The 27931-nt window shown below is 39.7% G+C and overlaps 1 protein-coding gene and 1 long non-coding RNA gene across 4 annotated transcripts in view; one reads left to right on the forward strand and one right to left on the reverse strand.

Moving 5' to 3' along the window:
- ets1 (v-ets avian erythroblastosis virus E26 oncogene homolog 1) overlaps positions 1-12129 on the forward strand; it is a 35179-nt gene extending 23050 nt beyond the window's left edge. For 2 of the 3 annotated variants that reach the window (XM_005927296.2, XM_005927298.3), the window contains 7 exons: positions 1153-1272; positions 1851-2051; positions 2337-2414; positions 2892-3140; positions 4811-5071; positions 8681-8799; positions 8980-12129. In XM_005927296.2, the coding sequence (XP_005927358.1) occupies positions 1153-1272; positions 1851-2051; positions 2337-2414; positions 2892-3140; positions 4811-5071; positions 8681-8799; positions 8980-9195 (1244 nt within the window). In that variant the 3' untranslated portion in view covers positions 9196-12129. The remainder of the gene's footprint in view (positions 1-1152; positions 1273-1850; positions 2052-2336; positions 2415-2891; positions 3141-4810; positions 5072-8680; positions 8800-8979) is intronic. The other variant, XM_005927297.2, reaches the window with a different exon arrangement.
- Positions 12130-14983: 2854 nt separating this feature from the next.
- LOC102296797 overlaps positions 14984-27931 on the reverse strand; it is a 24639-nt gene continuing 11691 nt past the window's right edge. Inside the window, exon 3 of the long non-coding RNA XR_006054590.1 lies at positions 14984-21182. This is a non-coding gene — a long non-coding RNA (uncharacterized LOC102296797). The remainder of the gene's footprint in view (positions 21183-27931) is intronic.

A 27931-nucleotide genomic window follows, 5' to 3' on the forward strand; every position in this document is an offset into this window, starting at 1 on the left:
CCAAAAGTTGATTACACAAGAAAGTGACATTACTGCACAGTAACAGATAATAACAGATGTAATTGTGTGCTGTGCAAATGTGTGTGGACGGTTTGGAGATTTAAACGATAAAATATGCCCTAACTGAAACTCTAGGTTCTTTTTTTGTGGTTGTTTACAAGTTATTTGTTGAGCCTAGGTTGCTGGGGTTTTTTTTTTTGTTTTGTTTTTTTAACTAGTCTGTTTTTATATTAGAGGCCAGAGGGTCTTTCCCCTTCTCTCCTCCTCATCATATCCTCTGTTTTGCCCCCTTATCGCCATACTTCTGCAGCCCAGTAAATCTAATTAGATGAGTGCGAGTCATCAGGCACTGTTTAAAGCCATCAAAGGGAGCTCTGTGTCCCACTGGTTGCCCACTGGCTGTGAGCAGAGAACAGTAACCCTAGTGTGTAACTGAATCCCCTCGAGACGGGCCACCCCCGACTTTCCAAGTCACTCGCCAGCAGCCGCGGTGACATCATCACCTCATCCCTTGACCCTTGACCTGTGAGAATGCTTGACCCCGTGCTGGGTCCTGTGACAGTAGGCCCACTGTGTCGGGGCGACGTGGTAGGAGGGCTAGCAGAGGTCATAGTGTCGCTGATGGGCAGCACTGGCCACTGACCATTCTCCCACCCAGGATGTACAGGTAGAAGATAATAAATGTGGGGTTTACCAACACAGTATACACACAGTGACATGGCTCTCCCTTACTTTTTAAACAGGTTCGAGCCAAAGCTGTGACAGTCCTTGTTTCGATAGATTGGAGCCGATATGGAGACAGTGTCTGTCTAGACGGAATGTAATTGTTGAACCATGTTGTTGATCACGGTAGATATAAATGTTTGCTTTGTTTGTGTGTTTGTGTGGACGTGGATGCACGCGCGCGTAACTGTGTCAATGTCTAACCGAAGCACACATTCACAGGACTCTTCCCGCCGCCTCTTTGTCTCAATTAAATTTTCCATTCAGCGAGCTTTATCGGCATGAAATATAATACAGGATGCACTGCCGCAGCCTCAGTTGTCAATAGGAGTGAAAGGAGCATGTAATATTAGTCATTTGGATTTCAAGTCTAACAGATGCTGGTGTTACTCAAAATAAATATTCTTCTTTGTGATTTGTGATTTGCAGATCCCGAGTGTGGAGATGTCCCCCTGCTAACTCCAGGAAGTAAAGAGATGATGTCCCAGGCTTTGAAGGCTACCTTTAGTGGCTTCACAAAGGAACAGCAGCGACTGGGTATTCCCAAAGGTAAGATTGCCAGCTGCTTTTTGCTGTCATTAGTTCCTGTTAATGTTTTCATTTGAAAACTCAAATTGCAGCACCAGCCCTCTAAGAATACCTCAGTGTGTCACATATCAGGCGCACACATCTGCAGTTCTTTCACATTTCGGCTTTCTTCAGAGGATTCTGAGAAAGCACCTCTTAGAAAGACTGACTGAAAAGGAAACGCCCAGTTGTTCCAGAAATGGCATTGCATTATATATATTCAGTCCAGGCAGACTGACTGACTGCAAGATCCCAAGAATTGAGACACAGAGACAGACAGTAAAGAGATGGCATTGAAAACTGAAGCAATTAAAGCAACCCATGGGATCTGCAAATTATGATTTTTTTTTAGCTTTTCATTACAACTGTGGTTTACAGTCACTTCAGCTTCCCACTTTGCTGTTGGTTATTAAGTGAAAGTTGGCTCCAGCTCAGACTGCAAAAAATGAGAATCTGTCCTGTCGTATCATTCACAAGCTGACCTGAATATTTGAGTAAATGTGTCTGGATGGTGTTGTCGACGTTTAACAGTAACTGCCACTCTTTGCAATCCTGTGCAGATCCTAGACTGTGGACAGAAAAGCACGTGGCCGAGTGGCTAACGTGGACCGTGAACGAATTCAGTCTGAAGAACGTCGATTTTGACAAGTTTGGCATCAACGGAGCCAGCCTGTGTGCGATGGGGAAGGAGCGATTCTTGGACTTGGCGCCTGACTTTGTGGGCGACATCCTTTGGGAGCATTTGGAAATGCTTCAAAAAGGTAACGGCGTAAGATGGTTATCCTCTGATTATCAGATGAGTTTAAGAGATTTAAAAGTCTCAGTTTTGTGATGCGAGTCAAATAAGAAAGCTCTCACCACACAGGCTGACATCACTGCTTACTCCAGTTTAGGACTGTTGGTATTTGCTCTTGTAACAGGAGCCAAACAGGAAGACACGATTTAGCTCAGGTCATTAATTTTTGATAGAGCAGGATGCAGTTACACGATACATAAAATCAATGATGAGGTCACTGATTCTCATTCTCCATCTATTTTTCATGAAGAGGATACAAAGCATTACCCCATGAATGGACTCAACTCTAACTTCCAGGAATCCCGCTTTACCTCAGACTACTTTGTCAGTAAGTATTCATCACAGTCAGTCTAATAGCATAAGAAAACAAATATTAAAATATGAAAGGGAATCCAAATAGAGGAAGTAGATAAGGTGGTTCAGTGTGGCAAGTAGGTTAGCGTTAGCAAATAATCCCCCCACGCACATTTTTTTTCTTGGATTTATTTCCTAGATATAGATCCTCAGTACATCTTTGCAGCTGTAGATGAATAGTGACCACACGTACAGTGGCATCACTGTGAATTTTTTGCTGAGTTTAGCTCCAATCAATATGTCTTGCTGAAAATCTACAAGATTGTTCCCGTGTGCTCAGGGCTATATTTTCTTTTGGACTATTCACGTGCCGAGAACTTCGGTGGCGGCTCAGCACAAGAGGGATAATGACTCCACTCCTTTTAAGATCGATCTTCCTCCTCTGTGTTGCTCCTTGCTTGCCTTCCTTCTCTGCTTTCTATCTACACTCATTTCCCTTTGTTTGCTCCAGGCTATGGTGTTGAGCACGCTCAGTGTGTCCCTCCTTCTGAATACTCAGAGCCCGGCTTCATCACAGAGTCCTACCAGACACTTCATCCCATCAGCTCAGAAGAACTGCTGACCCTCAAATACGAGAGTGAATACCCTGCTGCGGTCATCCTCCGGGACACGGCCCTCAACGGCATGCCAGGAGACTACTTTTCTGTCAAGCAAGAGGTGGTGTCACCTGACAACATGTGCGTGGGACGCCTCAGCAGAGGTGAGCGATCGTACAATGCATAAGTATGTGGCTGAGATTTGAGGAGACATTAAAGAATGTGGGACTAGCTTTGCAGTGAAAATGTGGTGCATTTACATTTTACTCAGAAGGTTTGCTCTAATTACCTGCTTACCACATGCACTTGCTTGAGTTTGTCTGAATGCATGTAAAAGTTGAAGGTTTCTATGGGTGTCTGCCTGCGTGTGATTGTGCTGAAGCTACCAGAATCTTGTCATGCCACATCAGTGTGCAAGTATTAGAAGAGAAGAAAAGCAGGCCTTCTGGTTGGCTTGTGGTTCAAGCAAACCAGACTTGTACACTCTTGACTGGGTTGGGAAAAAAAAAAACTCTATTGTTTTTGTCAGAGCGATACACGAACCAAAGCCACAATGTGTTCTGTTCTTGCCGCATGTCCCTTATGTAAAACAGTTCAAGTGGTGTAACCTTAAAAAAAAAAGGTATTTTTTTCTCTTTCTTGTTTTTCTTGGCCTCCTTTCTTCGGCGCAACCTTAGGGTTCTGGGTAAGGAGATAGAGGTGTCATCCTCAGTTAGCAAGCGTGGGGTTTTCTCATGAAACTGTTTGCTTTTCTGAATGCTCGAGCTTGTTTTCTCTCCGAGCAATAGTTTACAGAGGAATTAGCGGTATGATTTAGACTGTTACCCATAAAGCTAGGGTTTTTCTTCTCCCAAATCCCCAGCTGTATAAATTATTAGCAAGTGCCATGTAAACCATACAAGTCCTCCATCCAGTGCTTTAAGCATTTGCCTGCAAGGCTTGAGATCCAATCCCCATGCATCACACATACCAAGTGTTTGCGCATTGAACTGTGCTCTCCCGACGTGGGAAAGTATCTTGTAGCACAATTGATATCCACATGTGGCTCCAATTTTACCAGTTGAAGATTTCAGCATCAATAGCGGCATGGCATTATCTGTCATTTGTTAATGGCTTACCACTGAAAGACTCCTCTTATCGTCATCAAGGCCAAAAATAGTGGGGCAATTTCTGTGAATGTCTTCCATTTAAAATCAAACCCAAATGCTGGTTGTGAAAGTGAAATGAGGTGTGAAATGGAGGGACATGGCACTGTACAGAGCAATAAGCTATAGCTTAGTGAGGAGCAAAACAATTTACTTCTAAGGTGTGGCTAATGTCCCTTTTGTCAAATCTCAGCAAGGTTTTCGCAATTAATTCAGAGTTATTTGCTATTGTTCAAGTTTCGCCATCCGACAGTTTTGGACGTAATAGTGATTTGTCATAGACTCTATCTGTGTCATATAGCGAGTGCACTTATTTCTTTTCCATCGGTTCAACTTTGGCTCTTACCGAAAGTCCAAAGTCACTTTCCATCAGGCTGTGGTAGACTTGGTTCATCTTGGGATGACTAAAAAAACATAGCCTGTGTGTGACTGTGACAAATTGAATGATGCTATAAAACTGAGTAATCATTAATGTGCAATGCCAACATCAATGCAACATTGACGGGAATCATCTTAAGATTTTTGCCATCATCAAACTGGCCTAAATGCTAAAATTTTAATATCATATAACTTGTCCACAAACAACGTCAGAGTTTGAAATCACAGTAATGTGAGTTTAGAGTTTCTACCTACATAACAATGGCTTTCTTGCCAATTTTTAAATTTTTTTTCCGCCCTTTCCCTTCCAGGTAAGCTTGGTGGCCAGGACTCGTTTGAGAGCATTGAAAGCTATGAGAGCTGCGACCGACTGACCCAGTCCTGGAGCAGTCAGTCTTCATTTAGCAGCCTGCAGCGGGTACCGTCTTATGACAGCTTTGACTCAGAAGACTACCCTGCTGCCTTGCATGGCCACAAGCCCAAGGGCACCTTTAAAGACTATGTGAGGGAGCGCTCAGACCTCAGCAAGGACAAACCCGTCATCCCAGCAGCAGCACTGGCAGGATACACAGGTAAGATGTCTAGAAATCACACTTTATATTTATATGCAGTCATTACAGTAAAAGAGTAATATTGGTCTATATGTATTTTTTCTGATCGCGTGCATGCAAACGGTAGACGTTTATGGAAAACCAGTCCGATTGCTGATTTCTGTGAATATAATTTTAATATAAACACTTCTGTAGGGCACAAAATGCAGTGTATAATGTGGTGTAACAAACTTGTTGATGCTCTGCAAAAGTGCCAAATCTTGTGGTGCCTGAATGCAACACTTTTAGACCAAAGAAGGGAAAAAAAGCACACCTTTTACCCAGGCAACCCAAGTTATGCACATCACAGGAAATAAAACAGATTTTACTCATGCCTCCTTTTACTTCACTTCTTTTTCTCTCGCTTTTTTTTCTCTTCTTCTTTTCTGTCTTCTCATCTACCTTCTTCTTATCGGCAGCCCGCATCTCAACCTATTTTTTCCAGGTCGTCCTAGCAACGCTCGTGAAACTTAGAAATTATGCCTGCCCCTGCACATAACACCAGAGCAGAGTAAAATTATCTCTTCATCTCATGAGGCATCTTCTCACTCATGCATGCTGAAAAAGCTCCTTTATGTATGTTCTTCAAGTTCAGTAAGATGGAGAGATATTTTAAAGGCTCTTGTTCAGCAAATGCACTATTTTAGCATCTGGCATGACTTTTGGTTTCAAAAGGGTGCAAAAAAAAGAAACCCAACTGCTGCTGTTGCTACTTCTTAACCGTTTATCAGCACTGAGCCATAAATACAACTTTTAAGTTAATATGAATCAAGAAAGATGACATAAATAGCTCTGTTTTTTTGGCCTCAAGTTAGCTGTCTTTTAATGTCAATTGCCAAACATACGAAGAGAAAAGTCAAATCCCTGCAAAGGGGTTTAATTCAAGTTATTCTAGTTTAAAGCTGAACTGTAAACACAGCTGAACACTGACACAGTTGAACGCTGACGCTGAATCGACTCTTCACAGAGTGTTTGGGACTTTTTCGGTCTTGTTTAAATTACAGTCACATGGCAGTAAGACTGCCAGTATTGGAAAAAGGGGGAAATCCAAGCATATTTTCCAACGTCACAAACAATGCATACATCAGATCTCTGCAGAGTGCCCCAAAGTTGGTATGCACAAGTTAATTGGTCAGCTGTATGGTCATTAGTTCAAGAGCCACTTTTAGAACAATAAGTCATTTATGAAATGTTGGAACGATATAGTTATGAATTTATAACCAAATGGATTAGACCAAGGCACAGAGCATCTCTAGAATGATCTAAATCTGTTTTCTCCCTGCACGCTAAACCAGCAGAGGCAATGCAAACTGGCTGCAAGCAGTCACGGCGTAAACATATTATAAACGAGTCATAGTTTCATAATCTGTCTTTTTATGTACTGCATGTTTCAACTCCAAATTGTGTACTTGTAAGGAAAGCATGGCAGCTGCTTTCGGCCTAATGTGAGAAGAGACTTGTTTTGACTATGAAACTATAACCATGAAGGTAATAATGCCACAACACTCCAGTTTTTAAGACAAAAAACAACAACCAAAAATTTCTAACTGCCGCTCTGGACCCTGCTATTTTAAAGAGTAGTGCAAAGAGAGTTGTGGTCTTTCAAAGATGGAAGCATTTTTGTGTTTGCCCATGTGCATGTGTGGGTGGGTGAATAAAAACAGAAGAAGAAAAAAAAGGATCGGGGGAGCAAGAGAGAGAAAGAGACCTCTATCTGGAAAAAAGAAATCCCTCAAAATAAAGAAACAACCTCTTGTACAATTCCAAAACAGTGTTTATGACAGCTCGACAGCTTGCTCTTGCTCGACTTCCTGTTTAAGTCACGGGGTGACAGGTGACACTTGTAACGAGGACAGGGGACCTGATAAGGCTGCAGAGAGATAAGGCTCCAGTTGCCATCTGCGTGGTTTCCTGCGACAATTCATCATTTACACCTCTGTCTGCAATAACATCAGGCCACCTTACAACATAGCGAACTCTCATTTTGGCTCATGATATTTCGCTCTCTGTCTCACTATTGCATGTATTTGCTCGTACACACAGAGGGCTTTTGCATTGCAACGTTGTAAAAAATAGTAATTTGCCAGTCAATATTAGCTGGTCTCGCCTTTAAAAAATTTTATCCACACCTTTGAATTATCATCCTTTAAATAGCGATATAGGTTTTAGACTCATATTGCCATGAATTCAATACTTAACGTTATGAAGATGAGCCCCAACCTTATGCTTGTTCAGTGAGGCCCATTGTGAAAAGATTTTAACATATTTTAAAAAGGGTTGCCTACATTGTGGCGTAAAAGCACGAGGTTCTGGTATTACCCTTATGTGGGCTCACAGTTACTGCAGCAGGAACACGAGTCAAAGCTTTCTGTATGAGTGACACCCGATGTTGCGGAGCCACTTATTTTCCAAACTCGGAATGGCTGCTGTCATGCACCTTCTTCTTCAGTCCCTGCGAGGCCTTAGAGGGCTCTAAATTTCGAGTTGTTCAACCCACACGTCTGTTTCCCTGAACGCTTTTGTTTTTGTTACAAAAAGGCTACGTTTGGTTTTCTGAGGCACTCGAGAGAGGTGACTTTTGCTTAGCTCCAGTTTTGCTTAGGCGGTGTGCTGCACTGGCAGGTGTGATTTCAACACGCAAGCCTCAAAAGTGGGTGGGTTCGTGTGTATGCTGAAAAAAAAAAAAAAACAAAAAAAAAAACCACACGATCAAAGTGCACTGCAGTGAATCTAGTTCAGAGACAAAACCAGGCTTTTTTTTTTTATCGCCTTTGTTCTGCTTTCCCTCCTTTTTTTTTCCATGAACTCTAATAAACTTTTTGCTCTGACATTGAAATGATGTTTTACTAGTTTATTCATTTAATGTTACTCTTGGAAAAATGCACCCTCTTAACTTTGCATTGAACTTGGCAACTGCTCTCTTTCTTAAAACAGACTATTCAAGTACAGTAGATGTGCTGCTGAAGCCTAAATGCAGCCCTTCTTATTTTTAAAATAGTGATTTCATCAGTGTGGAACTCTTGCAGACACAGCCTCTCACTCTAAATTCACATACTGCACAGGGCAACTGGCAGACAAGGGAATACATGATGAATGGGACTTCTGTGCTTGGGACGACATTTAGTTCCACTGCTGTACTTCAGTCTGACCCAGATTAGAAGCTTTACTTTGTTCCTCTTTTCAAATTAAGTGAATAATTTGCATGAATATGTAACACTTTTCATATATAGCATAAGTACTTAGTGTCGTGCTTCTTCTGGCCGTGACTTTTATCACAGACAGGACATTGTACAGACAGTGCTGTTCCTCAACGCATTCTGCATAGCACATGGACTGATGGGAATATATCTCCTAGATTCGGCGTATTGTTATGTGAAATATACTAGTTTAGTTCGATAAAATGTTAAGCAGACTATGGGACTTGGGAGCATTTTCCAACAACAGGAGATCTTTTGCTCTGAACTTAGCCTCACCTCAATCAATCCCCACAGCAACTGGCATCTGCACAAACAACAATGTGTCCTCTCAGTGTGTAAAGCTCTTCTTCTTAAACGAACACCTTCTCCCCCTCCACCCCCATCTGCTCTGCAGGCAGTGGCCCCATCCAGCTGTGGCAGTTTCTTCTGGAGCTACTGACCGACAAGTCTTGCCAGTCCTTCATCAGCTGGACAGGCGACGGCTGGGAGTTCAAGCTTTCTGACCCAGATGAGGTGAGAGGTTGCGACCCCACTGGTCATCTAGCACACGTGCTGGGAGGTCTTAAGTAGTTAGCCAGATGAACAAGATGGCTGCTTGTTCCATGTAGCTCAATTAATTGCAAGTTTCAACAAAAGTATGTATTCTAATGTTTCTGGCACATCTTGACAGGCTTGTACACTGTGCTTTTTCAGGTTGCTCGAAGGTGGGGCAAAAGAAAAAACAAGCCTAAGATGAATTATGAGAAGCTGAGCCGTGGCCTGCGTTACTACTATGACAAGAATATCATCCACAAGACATCTGGGAAACGCTATGTCTACCGCTTTGTCTGTGACTTGAAAAGCCTGCTGGGGTACACTCCCGAGGAGCTGCATGCAATGTTGGATGTAAAGCCTGATACGGACGAGTGAATCAGATATGAAAGAAAAAAAAGGAAGTGAAGACAAAAAGTTAAGGAGCCACTTGGACTGAGGCTCATAAAGTGGTCTTAACTGTTTAATAGAATTGGTAAACCAATTATTTTGGGGACCAAAAATGTTTTGTTTTGGTTTTTGGGGTTTTTTTGCTGTTTTTTTTAAACGAATAACTGTGGTCTTTGTCATCTTTGAGCTCCTGTCTCTCAGACCATAATTTTAAAACCGAAGGCAGAAGCCTAAAACCTGTATTCTTACCCTGTTGCATTTGAGGTGCGTGTGTGTGCACGCATGTGTGTATGTGTGTATGAGTGACTTATACTGGTGTCATTTAGCAGCTCAAAGCAGACAAAGCGTTACCGGGTAGATTTCAGGTTCTGTTCTGACTAAGTAGCAAAGTGGGGGAGAACTGAGAGAGAGAGACAATAAAAATGTTGGGCTAAACGAAGCGGAAAGTTCCTGCTAAGAAAATGGTTGCCAAAAAAACCTGAACTGAACTGAGGAAGGTATAATCTCATACTTGCATACATGCTTACTGTTTTTCCCTTTGGCAGTGACTGACTTTTTTTCAGCTAGGACCAAAAAAAAAAACAAAAGGAAAAAAAAAAGTGTCTGGTATAAATTGCTGTTTATGCTTGTGCCACCGTACTAATGCCGATTTCTCAAAACAGTCGCTGTACATCTTCTGGATAAGTGTTGTGAAGGGTATTTTTTCACATTGTTCTCAGTGACGGTATTACAGTGGAACCAAACATTAGATGCCAAGTTTTACTCGTCTGTTCTCAAGGAACTTTCAACTGAAATGTGCTGATGCGTTATCAGACAACACTATAGACACTGGCCCCTTGCTTTGTAGAGTGTGAAGACCTGGTGAGGTTACTCATAGCAAGAGTGTCTGAAAGACAACTGAAAGTAGCCGTTGCTTTTGAAACTGACACGTTCACCTTTATGTACATGTTTGCCACCTCGTTAGACGCATATTGTGACTGAAAGTCGTGCATTTTTTTTTTTTTTTTTTGCATATACCACCAGTATTAGCAAACTGTAGACAATCTTATATGGGGAAATTCAGGAGTAAGAGGAGCTGTTTCATGTGCAGATTAAATGCATAATTTCATTTCACTGCCCATGTAAGCTTACTTTTAGACACGTTTTCATATTAATTGCCTAGAGAGTAAAATTGCAAGTTGGTTTGCTCATGTTATCTTGCATAATTCTCTTTCAAATGTGTTGTACGTTTTGGCCATAAGGAAGGGTAGTATAGTGTGAAGGTAAAGTGTAGGAAAGCAGGTCAGGTAATAGGAAAACTGACTATAAATGTTGACTATAGAGAATCTGAAACTTTAGAGGATAGATGAGTGATGGGTGATGTGGATAATGTAGGTGCTCTCTCGTGATGTCTGATGAAGACAGGTTGATACAAGTGATGCAAGTTAACTTGCTTGAGAAATATAGGACGGATGGCAGAAGCTTCCATTTGAATTTTACATTCTTTTGCAACTTATCTACATTCAGTTCAGAAATGAATGACTGGTTACAAGCAAATTGGCAACAGTTTCCTCCCAAACAGTGGGAACAGTGGCTGTACACTAGCCTTATGGGAAATGCCAAAGTTGAGTATTATATTAGAATACAATGTTATTGTTTACAGTAGCTGAAAGTTACCCATATGGATGAAAATAGCTTCTGAGATGTCTATTTGTACAGATTCTGTTTCATAATGCTTTACTGAGACCCAGATTACACAAATAAGCAAAAGACAAAGCAGGAATAATAACCAAAGCCCATGTGAGGTCTTCGGCCACGGTGCACCCACAACGTTAGGAGATGGGGACCAGAAACCTCTCACGTATTCGTGAAATGTCGTCTTTTATCTTTTGTTAATATGTCAGAAAGCACACAGCTTAAGGACAAAGAGTAACGTCTTTGCTGATGTTTTTTTTTTTTTCATTTTTGATTTTGGATACCGGCTGAGTTTAGGTAAGAGATGATGTATACGTTCATACTGTGTAACTGGTAACAAGCTTGTCCATTGTTATTCAGCACTGGCTTAGTGTTTCCTTATCCAAGATAAAGAATTGGAAGTTAAACAGTTGGTTCAGGAATAAGCTGCACTGTATGTTCATTCCTTTATTGCATATGTTCACACCAGTGTTTTGAAAATCTTCTTTCTCTCTTTTTTTTCTTTTTTCTTTGGTATTGTTCAGGTATTTTTCTGATGTCAGTGTTCTGTATTAAAGTGAGCTTAAAAGACTTATTTTTTATCTGTTTGTATTAAAAAAATGTTTTCTTTTTTCCTCCCAACACAAACGTCATAATGTTAGTATGGTTGGCTTCATAAGATCAATGTGCTCGGAGAAAACATTTCTGTTACCTAAAATGTTAATATTTTGACATTTACTTTGTCAGGAAATTATACTGTTGTTAAATGTCAGAGTCTACAGTCTACTGCAGGTCTTATGTATTAATGAAACCTAGTCAGGCAAGTGTACACCTAACAATATTTTGTGGCATATGCATATCTCGGAATGGATTCAGAAGGAAAACTTGTTATTTTGGATGTTGTTTTTTTGTATATTTTATAGTGTCTTTGTATTTTTGTTATGAGATCATTTTTATTGTATTTAGTTCACAAGCATTTGAATATTTTTCAATAATTTATATTTTATAAAAGACGAGATGCAGACAGCTGGTGCTTTCATGGGAATTTAAAGGTAGCGCAGGACAAAATAATGTAGCTAATTTCTTTTTGTTTTTGTTTTTGAATTCATTTTTTATATAGAAAATAGACCTGTCTGCTAGAGGTAAAAAGGCTGATGCTGGCCCATCAATGATTTCTGCTGGAAAGGTTTTATAAACTGTAGCTTCTATTTCCAAAATGTACTTAATGTACTTCAAAATGTTATAAAATATATGTGAAGAAAGATTTTATCACTGCGTGTGGTGTTTTTATTGTGAAAGTTCACATGAAAGGTTAACCATCTGCCTACCTAGTGATTTCCTTCACTTTTCTATATAGTTTAAATATAGATTTTGGTCACAGTTCAATGAGAGTATGGATGGGAAATGTAGGGATTACATGCCATTATTGAAAATAAAATATATGGAAATATTGTATGTATATAAGTAACGTGCTTTGATTTGCAGAGTCTCTTTACAGCTCCCTATATTCATACTTTGGCTTCAATACTGTTCTTGAACAGCAAACAACAACTAAATGATGAAATTGAATCATAGTGTTATTAATATTGCTGTTTGCATTTCCAGATATTGTGCTATTGTCACTGTGATAATACTGCACAATAACTGGGCAGTAAAATAACAGCCCTAGTTTAGAGTTTTCACTCATCTGCAGATCACTTTGTAAAATATGAAGTGAAATTAAGAGAAACTATTAATCATGTCAAAGTACATACCCCACACACTTTATCAGGTACAATTATTGAACTGCTTGTTAAAGTGAACATCTAATTAACCAATCACATTGCAGCAACTCAGTGTATTTAGGCGTGTAGAAATGGTCAAGTTGACCTGCTGAAGTTCCAACTGAGCATCAGAATGGAGAAGAAAGGTGATTTAAGTGACTTTGAATGAAACATGTAACAGGCGGACTGGTCTAAGTTTTCAGAAAATGCTGATCTGCTGGGGTTTTCCCTGCACCACCATCTCAGGGTTTTTCTACAGAACGGTGAAAATGAATCCTTCAAATTGTTCAGAAAGCATCAAATAACCACTGTTTATAACCAAGGCATGCAGAAGAATATCTTTCAATGCATAATATACTGTAACTTGAAGCATATGAGCTAGAGCAGCAGAAGACCACACTGGGTGCCACTTGTGTCAAATAAGAACAAGAAACTAAGGTTACAACTCACATAAGCTCAATAAAATAGCACACAGTGGAAGACTGGAAATCGTCGGCTGTTCTGATGAATTTATTCCTGCTGCGACATTTCTATGGTAGCATCACAACTTGGCATTAACAGCATAATAATGTGGATCAATCTCACCTCAAATGTTCAGGGTGCTGGCAGTGTAATGGTATGGGGGATATTTTCCTGGCACACTTTAGGCACCAGCTGAGCATTATTTAAACACCTCAACCTACCTGAGTGTTGCTGCTGAGCATATCTATCCCTTTATGACCACATTTTGCTCATTTTCTGCTGGCTGCTTCATGGTATCTCACAAAGCTTAAATAATCTCAAACTGCTTTCTTTTAAGATGACAGTGAGTTCACTGCATTCAAATGGCCAACACAATCATCCAATCAATCCAGTAGAGCACCTCTGGGATGTAGTAGAACAAGGGATGCACATCATGGATGTGCAGCCAACAAATCCACAGCTGTGTGATGCTATCATATCAATATGGACCAAAGTCTCTGAGGGATGTCTCCAGCACTATGTTGAATCTATGCCATGAAGAGTTCAGCCAGTTCTGAAGGCAAATGGGGGTATCGAATAAAGTCTCCAAAAAGCATATGCCTGATGTGTTTATTAACGTATAGTTTTGATTTACTAATGAAGACAAACAAAAAAGATGCGCCGAAAAATTGTTTGAGTAAAGACCTGATTCTGTAATAACCTCAAGGTCATAGTGGTACAAATTTGTCAAACACATTCATCCTTTGTACATATTGCTGTGGTGCTTCAAAGGAGGCGTATCGTTTCCCTTTGAAATACATTCCGTCCATAGTGTGTCTGAGTTTTAACAATTGTGCTTCGTGCACACTGATGAGGTGACATAAAAATGAAACCAACACACGGAGGCTCATTCAACCCTTCTAATAAATTCCACTCTAGATAAAAAACATGCAAAGCTGTTGCCTGCTGCCCACAGCTGTTTGGCTCCACTATAACAAGCTAAAGTTACAAAAATAATCATTAAACATATTTTTGTATTTTTTTTTAATTTGATATGTTATTTTTATTATTTCAGGGAGTTTAAATGTATTTATTTAGACAAGTATATTTTATATTGACAGTTGTACTCCTTACAATAGACTGCCATGTAAAAAAAAAATATGTAAAGTGATAAGATTCATGATATGATAGAGCTGTCTTCTGACAAAATTAGACCCATATTCTTCTCTTGGATCAGTGTTTTGTGTTCTTGGCAGAGGACAAGCTGAGGTTACGCAGGTGGGTCTTCTCTTCTTCCACCTCCCTCTCTCTGACTGAGCTGATGATCCAAAGCAGACACATTCACGAGGCAGCTTTTTAAAATACTTCACCAGACAGTGCATGTTCCAAGAGACCTGGAACGAAATCCAAATCATTATGATACTATTCATACCCACCTCTTCCTCATCCAGAGACACAAAGCTGGCTCACGCAGACACAGTACTCTTCTTTTTCCCCTTTTGTGCCTTATTCAAAGAAACCTTCCACTGATTTAAGCAGTGTCTCAAGGTGAGAAACAGAAAACTGAGACAGAAAAGGAAGAGGCGACCTGTCTTCAAAGTGAGAAGTGTAACACCTGTCAGTCTCGGAAGGATATTAGATCATTTCTCCATTTTTTGAGGTTCTAAAGTAACTTGCAATTAACTGTCGAGCCATTTTGTGTTCAGACGAAGGCTATTGCTTCATCATTACATTTACAAATGTATGAATAATAATGACTGCAATATATGCAAATGCAATGTATGTATTATCTAAAATCTGTAACATGCCAACTGGTTAAATTACAAGATTTGTTTTTGATTTAAAGTAGTACACATTTAAATGCAAGACACACACACACACACACACACACACACACACACACACACACACACACACACACACACACACACACAAAAAAACAGTGAGAGATTAGACAGTTAAAGGGCTTACTTACTCATCAATAGCCATATTCAGTATTTTCTAAAATATTTTAGGATTAGTTGCAGAGACATATGTGACACTTATACATGGAAATTTAAATACATACACACAATGTGCCCTTTGCCTTGGATCAAGGAGCAGCATAGCATCTAAATGTAATTACAGGCAGAATAGTTGCTGCGCCAGATTACAGAATCAATTTAAACAAATCCTAAATAACAAGCATGTGACAGATGTTGCAATGTTGTCTGGTCCCTAAGTAACATAGTAATTTTTAATAGATTAAGTAAATCACCCTTTGGCTCATTTAATTAGTCAAACTCCTCAGAGTTTGTGAATGGAACTAGAACAAGTTGTGGTGACGCTATAGTATTTGTACTCTATCAGTTTTTCGTATTAGACTACATGAATACACAGTTAGAACATCTAAATGAACTGTGAAGAAAGCAGTAGAACAGGAACAACCATAAATCCAACACTGGAAGGCAAAGCGTGTGTCTACATGTTATTATATGTCATATAATATGGAATATATAATATGCCACTCAACATATTATTGAAGGGTCTTTATCTCAAAATATAAAGTGCCTTAAACTGATTGTTATTGTAAACTGAACTCCAAAATCTTTTCCAACTTTTAATTTCTTCTGTAGCTCAATCTTTAATGTTAATGACCTAAAATTCTGCTGTGGATAGAACATAACTACATCTATCTTCACTGCCCAACATTATATCCTCTTCGTTGAAACAGAATCCCTGTGACGCACGAGACAACAGCTCAGTGGTTCCATTACGCAGCTTTGAAATACAACCAATGTGTCCCTGTGGGTCCTTATGGCCCAAAAGAAGAAAAAAAAACTGTTATCAGAGGACAAATTCATGTCCTATTGCCCTTCAAAGTTGTCTTGTGTTACTATAGCATGCAGGCACTAACATAAACAGACTTAAAACCATTGTCTAAAAAAGACCCTGCTAAATGATTATGGAGGTTTGCCATTTCATAGAGACTACTGACTACTAAAATAGACTATCATGGAAAACTGAAGGTGATTTTTAATTACACTTCAAGATATTGTTTCTTTTTAATACATATATCTCAAATATTTTCCAAGATCAAGCAACAAAGTTTTATACAGAAATGTTTACCTTGTGAAAAGGTGTGTTGATTTATGCATTGATTTATTGATGCTCCTTTACAACAAATTACTGCATCAGTGTGGTGTGTTATGGAGGTGTTACTGCTAAGGTGTTACTGAAGTTGCTTTCATAGTGGCTTTCATCTTCCTCTTGACAGTTCAGGCCAGGTTAGTTGGGTCAAACACAGTAATAACATGGTTAACAAAACAATGCTAAAAAAGGAAATCTGCATCTCCGTAAAGCTTGTCAGCAGATGGAAGCACGAGTTAATCTAAAATCTACTTGTAGATGACAATGTTGACTTTGGACATGATAAAACACTGCAAACTGACACCACAGGTCATTGCAATGCAATTCACCACAGAATGCAGAAACTTCACACTGGACTTCAAACACCTTAGATTCTGTGACTTTCCTCTCCTCTTCTAGACTGTATGGCCTTGATTTCCAAATGATGAAATGCAAACTTTATCTTTATGTGGAAAGAGACACTTCTCGTGGCTTTGGTTGAGGAGTGGCTTAACATTAGGAATGCAAGAGTAGCCTTGATGTACTCAAACCAGCTTAGTGCACTCTTTGTGAAGCTCTCCCAAGTTTTTGAAATAACTTTTTGAGACAATGTGTACCTTTTGCTACCACACTTTCCTGTCCACTAAACTTTCCATTAATATACTTCAGTACAGCACTCTACCAACAGCCAGCCTTTTCAGCTATCATTTTTATGGCTTAACCTTCTTGTGGAGGCTGTTGATAACTATCATCTGGACAACTGTCAGATCAGAGTCTTCCCATGATTGAGGGTGTGTGTAATGAACTGGACTCAGAGATACAGTTTTTGCTAGTAAATCATGCTGAATCCTACACACTTGGCCTTTAACCTTAGTATGGAATATATCAGACAAAACATAATGGATTAATTTGCCCAAAGTTAACAACAATGAGGATACAACAGATTTTCTAATAACACCAGAATAGCTTCACTGCACCCTGGTATGAACTGCCCAAGTCTCTGGAGCTACTAGAAATATCACCCATCAGTCTTTTAAAAAACATTTCCTCTTTTGGTGTTATTTTGATTGTGGCGAGTGCTGTCTAGCATGTTGGTTTCAAAATGTCAAATAGGTGTTAAACCATGTTGAAGTCGTTTTCATGAGAACAAAAAATAACTTGAAGAATGGTAAAAGGTTTGTAGAGACCAGTGCTGTTCAATAGCATATTAACTTTTTTTTTTTCTTACCCAATACAAATTGTACATAATGGGGACTTCTAGACAAATCAATGAGAAGTGACAGTGATAAGAAAACTCTTTTAGTTACCGGTGTTATGGTCTCGAGGATAGACGCACACGCTCCCTTCCTCTCACTCACTGTATTGTTATGTTTGAGACGTGTTGAACCGCATGTCTTAGCAGGTGTGTGCTGACTGTATTATGCAGGCTTATGAAGGGCAGATCCAGGCCATCCCCTGCTTTGGATGGCAATTTGCATTTTTATTGCCATTGTCACATCCTCAGTTAATACACCATTGACTCCCGGTGCCACCCCTGGACCTGACGGCATCACCTCGCTATCCCACCCGAAATGAGAGTGCCTGCAGGGCCCTGGATCTTCATCGACCGGAGCTCAGGTACCAGTCGACCTGGCATTCTGAGACGGAAATTGAGTGTCTTCTCATGTTAATGTGGACTTTCCATTAGGAAAGATGATTGATTTGTGCTGTGCCGTTGCTGTGAATAGGCAATAGACTGACACAATAAAAGAGTGAGATGGAGCTTTGTGTGCAGGTGAGGCCATATGTGAACTAGACTGTGACTGAATCTGGGTGCTGAAGATGGAGTGAGAGGGGGCTGGGGGCAGAGACGAACACAGAGATGAGAGATGGAATAGAAAAAGTTGAATGCAGGAGGGTGAAGGTTAGGAGGTGAAAAGGAGCAAAGGAGCAGTTGAAGGTTTAGAAGTGTGAAGGGATGGGGAGATGATAGTGCGAGGAAACTCTCATTCGCATTCATTTGAGCCGACTAGATGACAGAAAAGAATTAGAGGTCCTAAAGACATTTTTCTTACAGACTATTCTTCTAAAGTTTCTTTTTGTGAGGCAGTTGAATGAATAACAACTTGAAAAGCAATATATTTCAAATGTATAAATCTGTAACACAGTGCTAATGTATTCACTGTCAGCTTGTACATGCACTGAGAGTTCATCTGGATTAAAACATGCTTTGGTCACTGTCCAGTTAACCAAGCAAATGTTTTCGCTTTCTTTTACTGTGAGTTGAGTGGGATTCAGCAACTTTCCCAGGACATCTGCTCCCAACGCCCACGTTCACGTCTTCATCCAATAGAAGTGCTTAGTTCACCCCAAAGACCAGAGGGTGCTCTGCAATGATTGGTTGCCTGGGCCAGGGCCCAGAAAGGGAAGGCTGAGCCCTGAGAATTTTCCGAAACATTTTCTTTGCTGTCTTGGTTTTCGCCAACATCTGTTTCCAATCAACGTTAGTAAAAAGGCCGCTTTTCTTTCTCCCTGCTGTCTGGGGTGCACACACATGGACATATATACACAGACACATACACATACGCACTCTTCTCAGTCATCTGCATTCTTATTTGTTAACATAGAGGAAATTTTATGTTTTTGGCAAACATTAAAGATACTTCTTGGTCAAGTTTATTTAATTATACCAGTATAGTATTTTACTATCTTTACAAAGACAATTTTATGCTGTTATTTGATAGATAGCAATGATACATCATTATTCTGTTCATGAAATAGATCTCAATGAATTGAGTGAGAGCAAACATTGTATAAATTGGTAACATTTTCAAAATGTACACACTCGAACACATGTTGAACATCCTTGCAACTGCTGTCCTCAGCACAGCATCCTGTCTTTTTCATGATTAGTACTAAAGTTCAGCTTCCTACCGCAAGTTTTATGTGTTTTGCTACTGCTTCTTACTTTCTATCTTTGAGTCACAGCTCTGCCCTCCTGTGTGGTCATTGCTGTTGCTTCTATTGTATCACTTTTGACTGCAAGTCAACAAACTCCAGAAAACCCTGCTTATTATAGCAGGTACTTTCCACAGATATTCAGAAATAACCATAGTGATTCACTGTATCCAAAGAGAAACACACAGTGTAAGCAGCAGTTCCTTCAGTTCTTAGCAATACCTCCCCATTAGTAAGGCTGCCTGTGTTATTTCTGCCAGCAAACTACTTAATAGGCTTTGGCCCCCTTGGCTATACAACCATGGGAGAAATAACTTGGAAGTTATAAGGCTGGTCAAGTGAAATTTAGGAGTTCTTGCAGACAGTTTTTTGGAGCAGCTGGAGCAAACTGTAAAGGCCAGCCCAGCTACAAATCTAAGCATTTTAAACAGGTAAATATGTTACCTTTGATGAAATACACAGTACTGAGATTGAAAGATGATTCAAACATGCTTGAATGCCATTATATTTACTTTTTGGTATTGTCTGAAATTACATTGTAAACAACTGTTAGTATAACAACTGTGTCATTTAGTGTAGATAAAGATATAACTAGCAGCTGCCTGATTTTGAGCTTCCTCCCAATGACCCTTGACCCTGAAGGCTATTGACTTTGTGATCCTGCTCCTGCTGGGCACAGCTTGATTTACAACGCAGTAGTTACTTGGTCTTTGAATGTAATCCTGGGTCAGACTGAGCTAATAAATCTGAAGTGTGCAACTTTTGTTGGTATTTTTGTAATCGTTTCCATAAAGATTACATTTTTTAATCATAATTTCTTAATTTCATAGCCTCTTTATATGACTGTTACAGCATTTAAATATCCTGCCTGCAACACATAACACTGGGTTTATACTTCGGAACATGTTACATTGAGTTACATGTCTGTGTTAAAATGAAACTACAGGTGATTAAGTGTGGAGGTTTGAAAGTTTACATGAGACTTAATAAACGTATGTATAATTCTGCAATGCAAAGCATTTGGAGACAAGAAAATGCCAATCAAAAGTAGTAAGCATTGTGGAAAAGGAGAATTCATATCTCTGCTGACTTCTTGCTCTACAGAAGTGTATAATCATACCAATTACCAATGATTTTTTTTAACAGAGCCTTTATATTGCTGTCAATCTCTCCTTAGTTTGAATGACAAAAAAGTCACTTCCAATTACCTTTGCCCATGCCAGGCATTTCACAGATGAATGCCGAAAGAAAGAGAGGCTGATGATGGCGGAAGAATGGATTAAAAAAGAAAAAATGGCTAAGGGTAAGCTGAGGAAGCGTGAAAGGAAAGGTGTACACTTTGAATTCAATTTAAACCAATTCCCACAGAAACCTCCCTTTGCATTTCAAAAAACAAAGCAGGTTGATCAAGTGAAGATGTGTAATTTTCATGCTTTATTTGGGCTTTGCACACATGATTTGCACAAATAGAATCTTTTCCATCTCGGAGGTCCCTTTACCGAGGGGAAGGCAGAATCTGAACCAAAAATTGAACCATTTCTTAAAGGTTGCCAAGCAATACATAGTCACCATGCTCCAATGTAGCATTTCTTGTGCTTTATTTCCTGTTGAAAAGGTTTGATAACATCAGTGTTTAGTGGATTTTTACAAATGTATTTACTTCCTAATTGATGGTTTTCATGAGGGTCTTTTATCTATTCTTTATCCAGCTTTTTTTTTCGTAGCTTCCTTTTAAAGGAGGTAAAGGGGATTGACAGCTGATTAGAAGCAATTATTGGTTTAGCACTCAGCTGCTCATTTGATGGTAAGCTGTAAATAATCAGTGAAAGCATTTCTGTTTAAATGAGATATTTTGAGGTTGTCTTTAAAAACATGGTCAGTGTAAATACACCAAAGTGATATGTAAAGAATAAAGGAGAAACCAAGTTTCACAGCACCTGCTGATCTGCAGTTTGTAGTGAGAACTGGCATATGACGTGTTTCATGAGATGTCTCAGGCTCTGTTTTGGCTTACCTTCTGGACAACGGGTCTGAGAAACTGTCTCGTGTGGATGAGCCCAGCATATGATTTTTCTGAAAAGATAAATTAGATTGGCATTAAGCAAGAATGACAATGAGGGAATAATAGCATTATGATCCAAATATATTATTTACTGAGCAGCCTGAAAAGCAAAAAAAAAGTTAAAATAACTAGAGAACTGATCGATTTTAGCATACACCCTTATGCATCTACAAAAATGACTGAAGCACACTGTTTAACCTTTGGCTCTTGAGAGTTTAGAGCTTTGTGTGAAAGGACAGAAACACCCAAGAATTGTGTGAAAGCAAGTATATACAACATGTGTCAAATATCTGTGCTCTGATAACAGTTAAATATATGTTTTTTTTTTAAGTATCAGTGTTATAACAGCACTAAACAGAGGAAGAGTGCAAGCACTAAAAAGCTACAAGTAACTATTACATAGGAAGAGGACTCCTAATCAGGTATGTATATGGATCATCACAGCATTATGTTGATACAGTCAGCTATAATTTGGTCAACAGAAAATATATTAGCCTCCTAAGACCCGACCTCTTTCATGGCATGCATTTTTAATTTCTCTTTGCTATTTGGGCTGATTGGGACCTGATGAATTTAAAAACAAAGAATTATCTTTTTTTTTTAACCTGATTTTTTTTTTCTGAGAAAATGAAAACCACGTATCCGGATATTCGTTTTAAATTTCGATAGAACAATATATAATTTCCTCATAAGTGGATATCAGGCCCTTGCAGAGCAAAATTTAGTATTTTGGTCTAGACAACCCAAAATGTGACGTCCACATATGTGGACGCCAGGTCCTAGTTAATGAATTTAAAAGAAAATGAAGTTAATGAGAACATTAAAGATCCCACTAAATTCCTTCCTGATGTTATATAGCATCAATCTCAGCTATACTTTGTAATTTATGGCAGTTAGCAATTTTAGCATGCTAACATGCTAAACTAAGATTGTGAATATGGTAAAAACAACGACAACAAAAAACCCCCACCCTCTTTGTTTGCATTGCTACTGTAACCATGTTCTACAAAGCATGCTCAAAACACCACTGTGCCAAGTAGTCTCGGAGAGCCATTACTGTAGATGTTTGGTCTGCGATGCTTTATGTAATTATAATAATAGAGACATTTAGCAACTTGGATCTTCGCTGAACCGAAAAAAGCAACTTTCCCGGGCCGATAATGTCTAAGCTAAATTATTTCTATCTTGCCAAAGCAGACTGTCTGATCGTGTTCCAGTAAAACAATTATAAAATCTCTATAACTCAGTTGGAGTAAATGCATCATGTCGATTATCCGCTTTAGAAGACGTTTTAGGAGAACTTTTAGGAGTAGACAAAGTCCCATGATTCTCCTCTCAACTTCCAAGCTTTATTTTTAGTTGTGTCGCCAAAAGTCAGCAAATACCTGCAAAATCATCCATCCATTCTCTTCCCCTTGTCTTTATCAGGGTCATGGTGACAGTTTAAAATATGTGTGAAAGTTTAAAATGAAACGTAATTTCAACATTAAAGTCTAAACAAATATAAGGAAAACAATGACTAACTCCCTTGTTTTCAGGTGTACAGTAAGTGACATCAGTTATAAATATACGTGACTATTTCTCCTTTAACTGTAACCAAAGAACATTAGTCATTTTTAATGAACTACAAATACCCTTGAAACCCACAGTCAGCAACATCTTGCCTGTATATACATGGACATGCTAAAAAACTCTCTGTGGTTGCTATATAATCATGTGTTTACTGCAAGTCTGCAAAAATAGTCTTATTTTTTTAACAATAATACTGGTGGTGTGCTCACATCCTCCCCTTTCTCACAGTGTGTGAGAGTCATATGACAATGTGCCAAAAAGCTCTTGTTCAGATAACCACAAACCAATCCCCACGCCCCAACTCGCAATCACACACAGATACAAGGGGCAATCCTTGCTTACGCTGCTTCCCCCAAGGCTATGACATTGCATGTATCTCGAAAAATCCAAGAAACCTGAGTAAATAAACTGTTTTCCCAAGAATCCTTCTCTTTGACAGCGCAAGCATGACTCTCCTTGTGACTCAGAACTAATGTAAAGCAGACACTTGGCGATCTGGTGCCAACTGGTCACTCTTTCACTGAGACAATGAAAGTCAAAGATAGCATAAAGCTGTGGAGAGTGTGGAGGGGGAGTTTTTCACATGGCGTGGAGGGGAAAGCCACGCCTCAGGTCACAGAGTTTCCCATACAAGGATTTGCTCCCTCACATATGGACTGTGAATCAGTGCCCCTCTCTCAGCTGAGAGAGGGGGTCTGTATGTGAACATATAGCAATCATGACGTCTGATTCCTAATTATCTGCACAAATAATAATAATAATAAAAGCCCTTTCCCCTTCTTGATTTGATCTACTCTCATAAACACATTGTGACACAGAAGGTGCAAGCTGTGGAAAAATATTCCCATTCCTATGGCAAGAATTTCTTGTGAAAACATGCAAAAGCCTTAAAATTATAATGCTTTCAAAGCCTAGATGAAGGTCAATGATCTCTTTTTCTCTTTCCTCATGTTTTGGCGTTCTTATCCTCTCTGCTGATGCAAAGTCGATTTATCCGTCATTGTGTGAGCATTTGCGTGTGTTTGGCTTGTTATAGCATTTGACACTGCACAGGCGCTCCTGCTCTTTGTCAGCATTACAAGGGAACAAGCCCGAGATTACTCACCGAGCCACCATGCAGTCCCTCACGCTTGCCATGGAGGTTGTGTAACTTTCAAATGTTAGCCACGCAGCTGGAGAAGAGTCATTACTCTTGAAGCGGTTGTTAACAGTAATGATTATAGCAGTGGCTTGTTACAAAAGCGGTAAGAAGGCAAGAAACGATATGGGTTTCAAAAACTGCAGGTCCGGCCCGGGAAAACAACTCTGAAGCCAAACAGATGCAGAGTGTATGGAGAGCTTTTTAAGTAGTAACACAAAATCACGAGTCACTGATGCAATGCAGCCTTACTCATTCCCACTGCAACTTGTGTGGCAGTTTGTGTTTGGTCTGAGCCACGGTGAAACAACATGGTAAAGAAAACAATCATGAAGTGAGCCTTCTGTAACGAGCACAGCCTGGCCTGCTTGATGCTGCAGCTGAGAGGGCTCCAGTGATAGGTTTTAAGCCCGGGACGTCTGCCTGAGCACACTCAGTGGGACACCCTCCCCGGCTTTTCCCACATCACTGGGGGCCGGGGAAGGGGAGGTGGGGGGTGGTGCGGTTGTGCTGAGGCGAGAGGTGGGCTCCTTGCTCTGCAGCAATCTTTTCGGGCTGTGGCTGGGAAACGCTACGGCCCACTGTTCTCACCATGTCCCCCTGTAGCAACTAACCCAGGAGAGAGTGAACAAGAGGGGGGGGCGGGCGTGAGCGGAGTTAGAGATGACAAGTGACACTGCTCGTGATTTTGGGGTAAATGTTTATTGAGAACTTGGAGGGATATTTGCTCAGTTGGATTAACGTCAATGTCTCTCTGTCGCAGGCGTTTTTGTGTACGTCTGTTTCCAAGCCGAAGTGAATGACTCACCAGACAACTGCATAATATTATCAACTCAGCGTGCCTACGCAACATGTGAGCCTCCTGCTTACATTTTAGCATGTATTCAGTGTCCAGACAGAAGTGTTGCTTGATTCACTGCATAGCATTTGATTAGTTTGACTTGAGCCTATTTGGCATGAGAGCATTGCGTTCATTGTTTTGTTTTGCCAGGTATACATCAGTTTATCTGCTCGTCCATAACCCTGGCTGAATTAGTGCCTGCATTTATTGATCAGTTTTATTCAATTGAATTCAGTTTTATTTATGTAGGGCCGAATCCCAACAACAGATGCATCAAGGCACTTTATGTTGTAATGACAAAATGTATATAATAATAATATATAATAACAGAAAACCCTGACCCGTATAAGCAAGCACTTGGCGAAAGCGGTAAAGAAAAACTCAGTTTGAACAGGCTCAGAGAGAGGCAGTCATCTGTTGCGACTGGTTGGTGGTGAGGGGTGGGAGACAGGACAAAAGTTAGATTTGCACTCATCTGTAACTATTACATGCTGAAATATGAGCATTAAATCACTCCCAAATTACTCTTATTCTATTTATTTTTATTTCTAAATGGCTTTTTAATGATAAATATGCAAACACTGATCCCTATTGTGATCAGTGGGAAGCTACAAAATCAAATTTTGCCCAGATCTAATTACAGTTTTACAGAGTACAGTAACAAAGAAACTAAAACAAAAACCCTGTGTAGAAGCTTTAATCCACTTCGCATGTCTTTATAGTTTGTTAGGAAAATGGGAAATAGGTGGAGCAATTTATTGAAGTACAAAGTGCAAGAAACAGAGTTTGCATAATGCTATTGCTAAAGAAACCAGTATTGGCTCAAGATTTTTGCACGTCACTGTACTTTTGTCTTATTTGTCATATAGTATGACATAAGTCAGATTGCGTGCTAACTATGAGACAAACAAGCAAGACAGAAAAAACAAACAAAACAAAACAAAACATACCTTCTGTTTGACAAGCTATGATTTAAAGTTCACCTTTCACTCATAAACTTGTCAGCTGTATGTCAGCAGAGTGCAGTGAATGGAAACAGTGGTTTTAGGCAACTGCGGCAGTCAGTTTGTGAGTGGGCATGAGCATTAAGTTCAGCTTGATTTGGAAAAATATCTATTGAGGATCATGACAAAATGTAAATTTTACTGCTCGTGACTTTTAAAAGCCTGAGGTGATATCCTGAGTGAATCTTCGTGGTTTACAATGTGACTGAGTGTTAAAAAATGAAGTTCAGTATGCTGCATAAAATCCTTCAGAAAACTGACACACAGGAGTGCCATCTTGCTCACCCTTGAAGTAATGAAGTAGAAATCGATGTGTTTACCTAAAGCCGCTACGGCACTTTCAGTTTCTGCAAACGTGGTCATACCTCCCATGTTGCGAATGAGAACGAGTGGGCGGCAGTGGCAGCACAGATAAGGACTGGTAAGCAGGAGGAGGAGGTGGGGTAGAAGGGTGGAGGTTGCTGTGTTTTGGGGTCATTGACCAAGCAACCATTAGCAACTTGCTATACAAGTTGTAAACACAATGTATTCGCAGTGGAGAGGTCACACATGCATATCAGCATGAACATGTACCTCTATTTATAGACACACACAAACACACGCAAAGTCGCAAACGCACACACAGGAATGACCAAGAGGATATATTCTGCTGATTGCACAAACTCTACTTTTTATTTAGTTAGAACTGCTGTCTCTCCCTCCCTCTCTCTCTCTCCCTCCCTCTCTCTCTCTCTCTCCGTGTTCGACACACACACACACTTTCTCACTAAAAGAAGCACATACAGGAAGTCATATGACTTTTTTTTTCTGCACCCGCAAAGATGAACGCCTTTAACCAGCTCGAGCTAAAATATGAGCATTGTGACGGCCCTGCACCACAAAGCTCTCCAAACAACCATTTCTAAGAAAAAGGAAAAAAAAACAAAACATTTTAATTAAAATTCTGTGGGGGGGGACTGAAGCAGTGTAGTGTGACATAATAAGTAGAAGTATTAATATAGTTCCTCAAACTTTCAGATGTCATTAAAAAAACAAAAAATAAAACCTGTTTTGACAGCGACTCACTACCTCTGTCTACATCCAGAACCTCAAAGCCAATACATTTTCATCAGGACAGAGCTCACTAAATAAATGAACGTGGTAACATTGTTGCTTAATGCTGGAAACTAGGCCATCTTGCCAATATAAGTGAAGTTGCCATAAAATTCATATGCAAACTTGCATGCAGGTACGTTACTATATGTAACTAGCGAGTGAGGGAAAAAAGACAGATCAGCATTGTTCGAAAGGAAACTCCCAAACCGCTCGGGGTTTTCTCACATTGCTGCATTTTTCATACCTTGTTAAACATATTTAGAACAACGTTTACATGAAGAAATCCTCACAATGTGCATTCGTCACAGTGCAGAAGTTAATGTTAACAAAAGAGTGATGAATAATAATCGCAGTGTTGATAGTGGTTGTAAAAATGGGGCTTTCAGGTTGGAAAGAGTGTAAACGCTTGTGCGGCTGGGACTCGGGGCTGTGCGAGCAATGGCAATTTCTAAAATATAAAGTTTCTTTTTCATCATGAGTAGATGTCATCGGCAGGCTTTGTCAGAAATGAATGTCTGTGTTAGTGCTGATAAAGAACTGTGCAACTGGAAATACAGCACACGAAAGACAAATGTGTTGTACTAATGCTCCTGCTATTCTGAGTATATCTTGAAAGATATCTATCAGCTTTTTACAAATTATATTTGACTAGGATCTTTGTTAAAGCTCTTTGGCCATCTACCAAATCATATACGTTTATAAATGTATCTTAGTACTTATTACTCTTAAACCGTATGCAGGAAATTCAGATGCATGGCAAATTCTAAGCGTACAACTGCTGCAGAAATAAGAATGAATTCCAGGGGTGTACATCTAGAGGCAGTTTATAAATGATTGTATTACACTGAAGCCAGGAAGGTATTAATGCACAGCATCTGTGCAAGTCAAGGGGTAAATCTATGTATTTCTGACCCAAGTTGTGTTTTTTATTTACCTATGAATGAATAAAGAGCTGATTTATCAAGTCACCTCTTGTGTTCTATGCTCTTTCATTCCCCTCCTCTCCTGTGGAGAATTAATCACTCGTCTGACACATCCACCAAAGCAGACAGGGAGGTAGACAGAGTGAGGGAGATAGTAAGAATGACGATGATGTGTGTTTGTGTGTGT

This window comes from Haplochromis burtoni, unplaced genomic scaffold (assembly GCF_018398535.1).
Source record: "Haplochromis burtoni strain Fernald_Lab_line unplaced genomic scaffold, NCSU_Asbu1 Contig_88, whole genome shotgun sequence".
NCBI lineage: Eukaryota > Metazoa > Chordata > Actinopteri > Cichliformes > Cichlidae > Haplochromis > Haplochromis burtoni.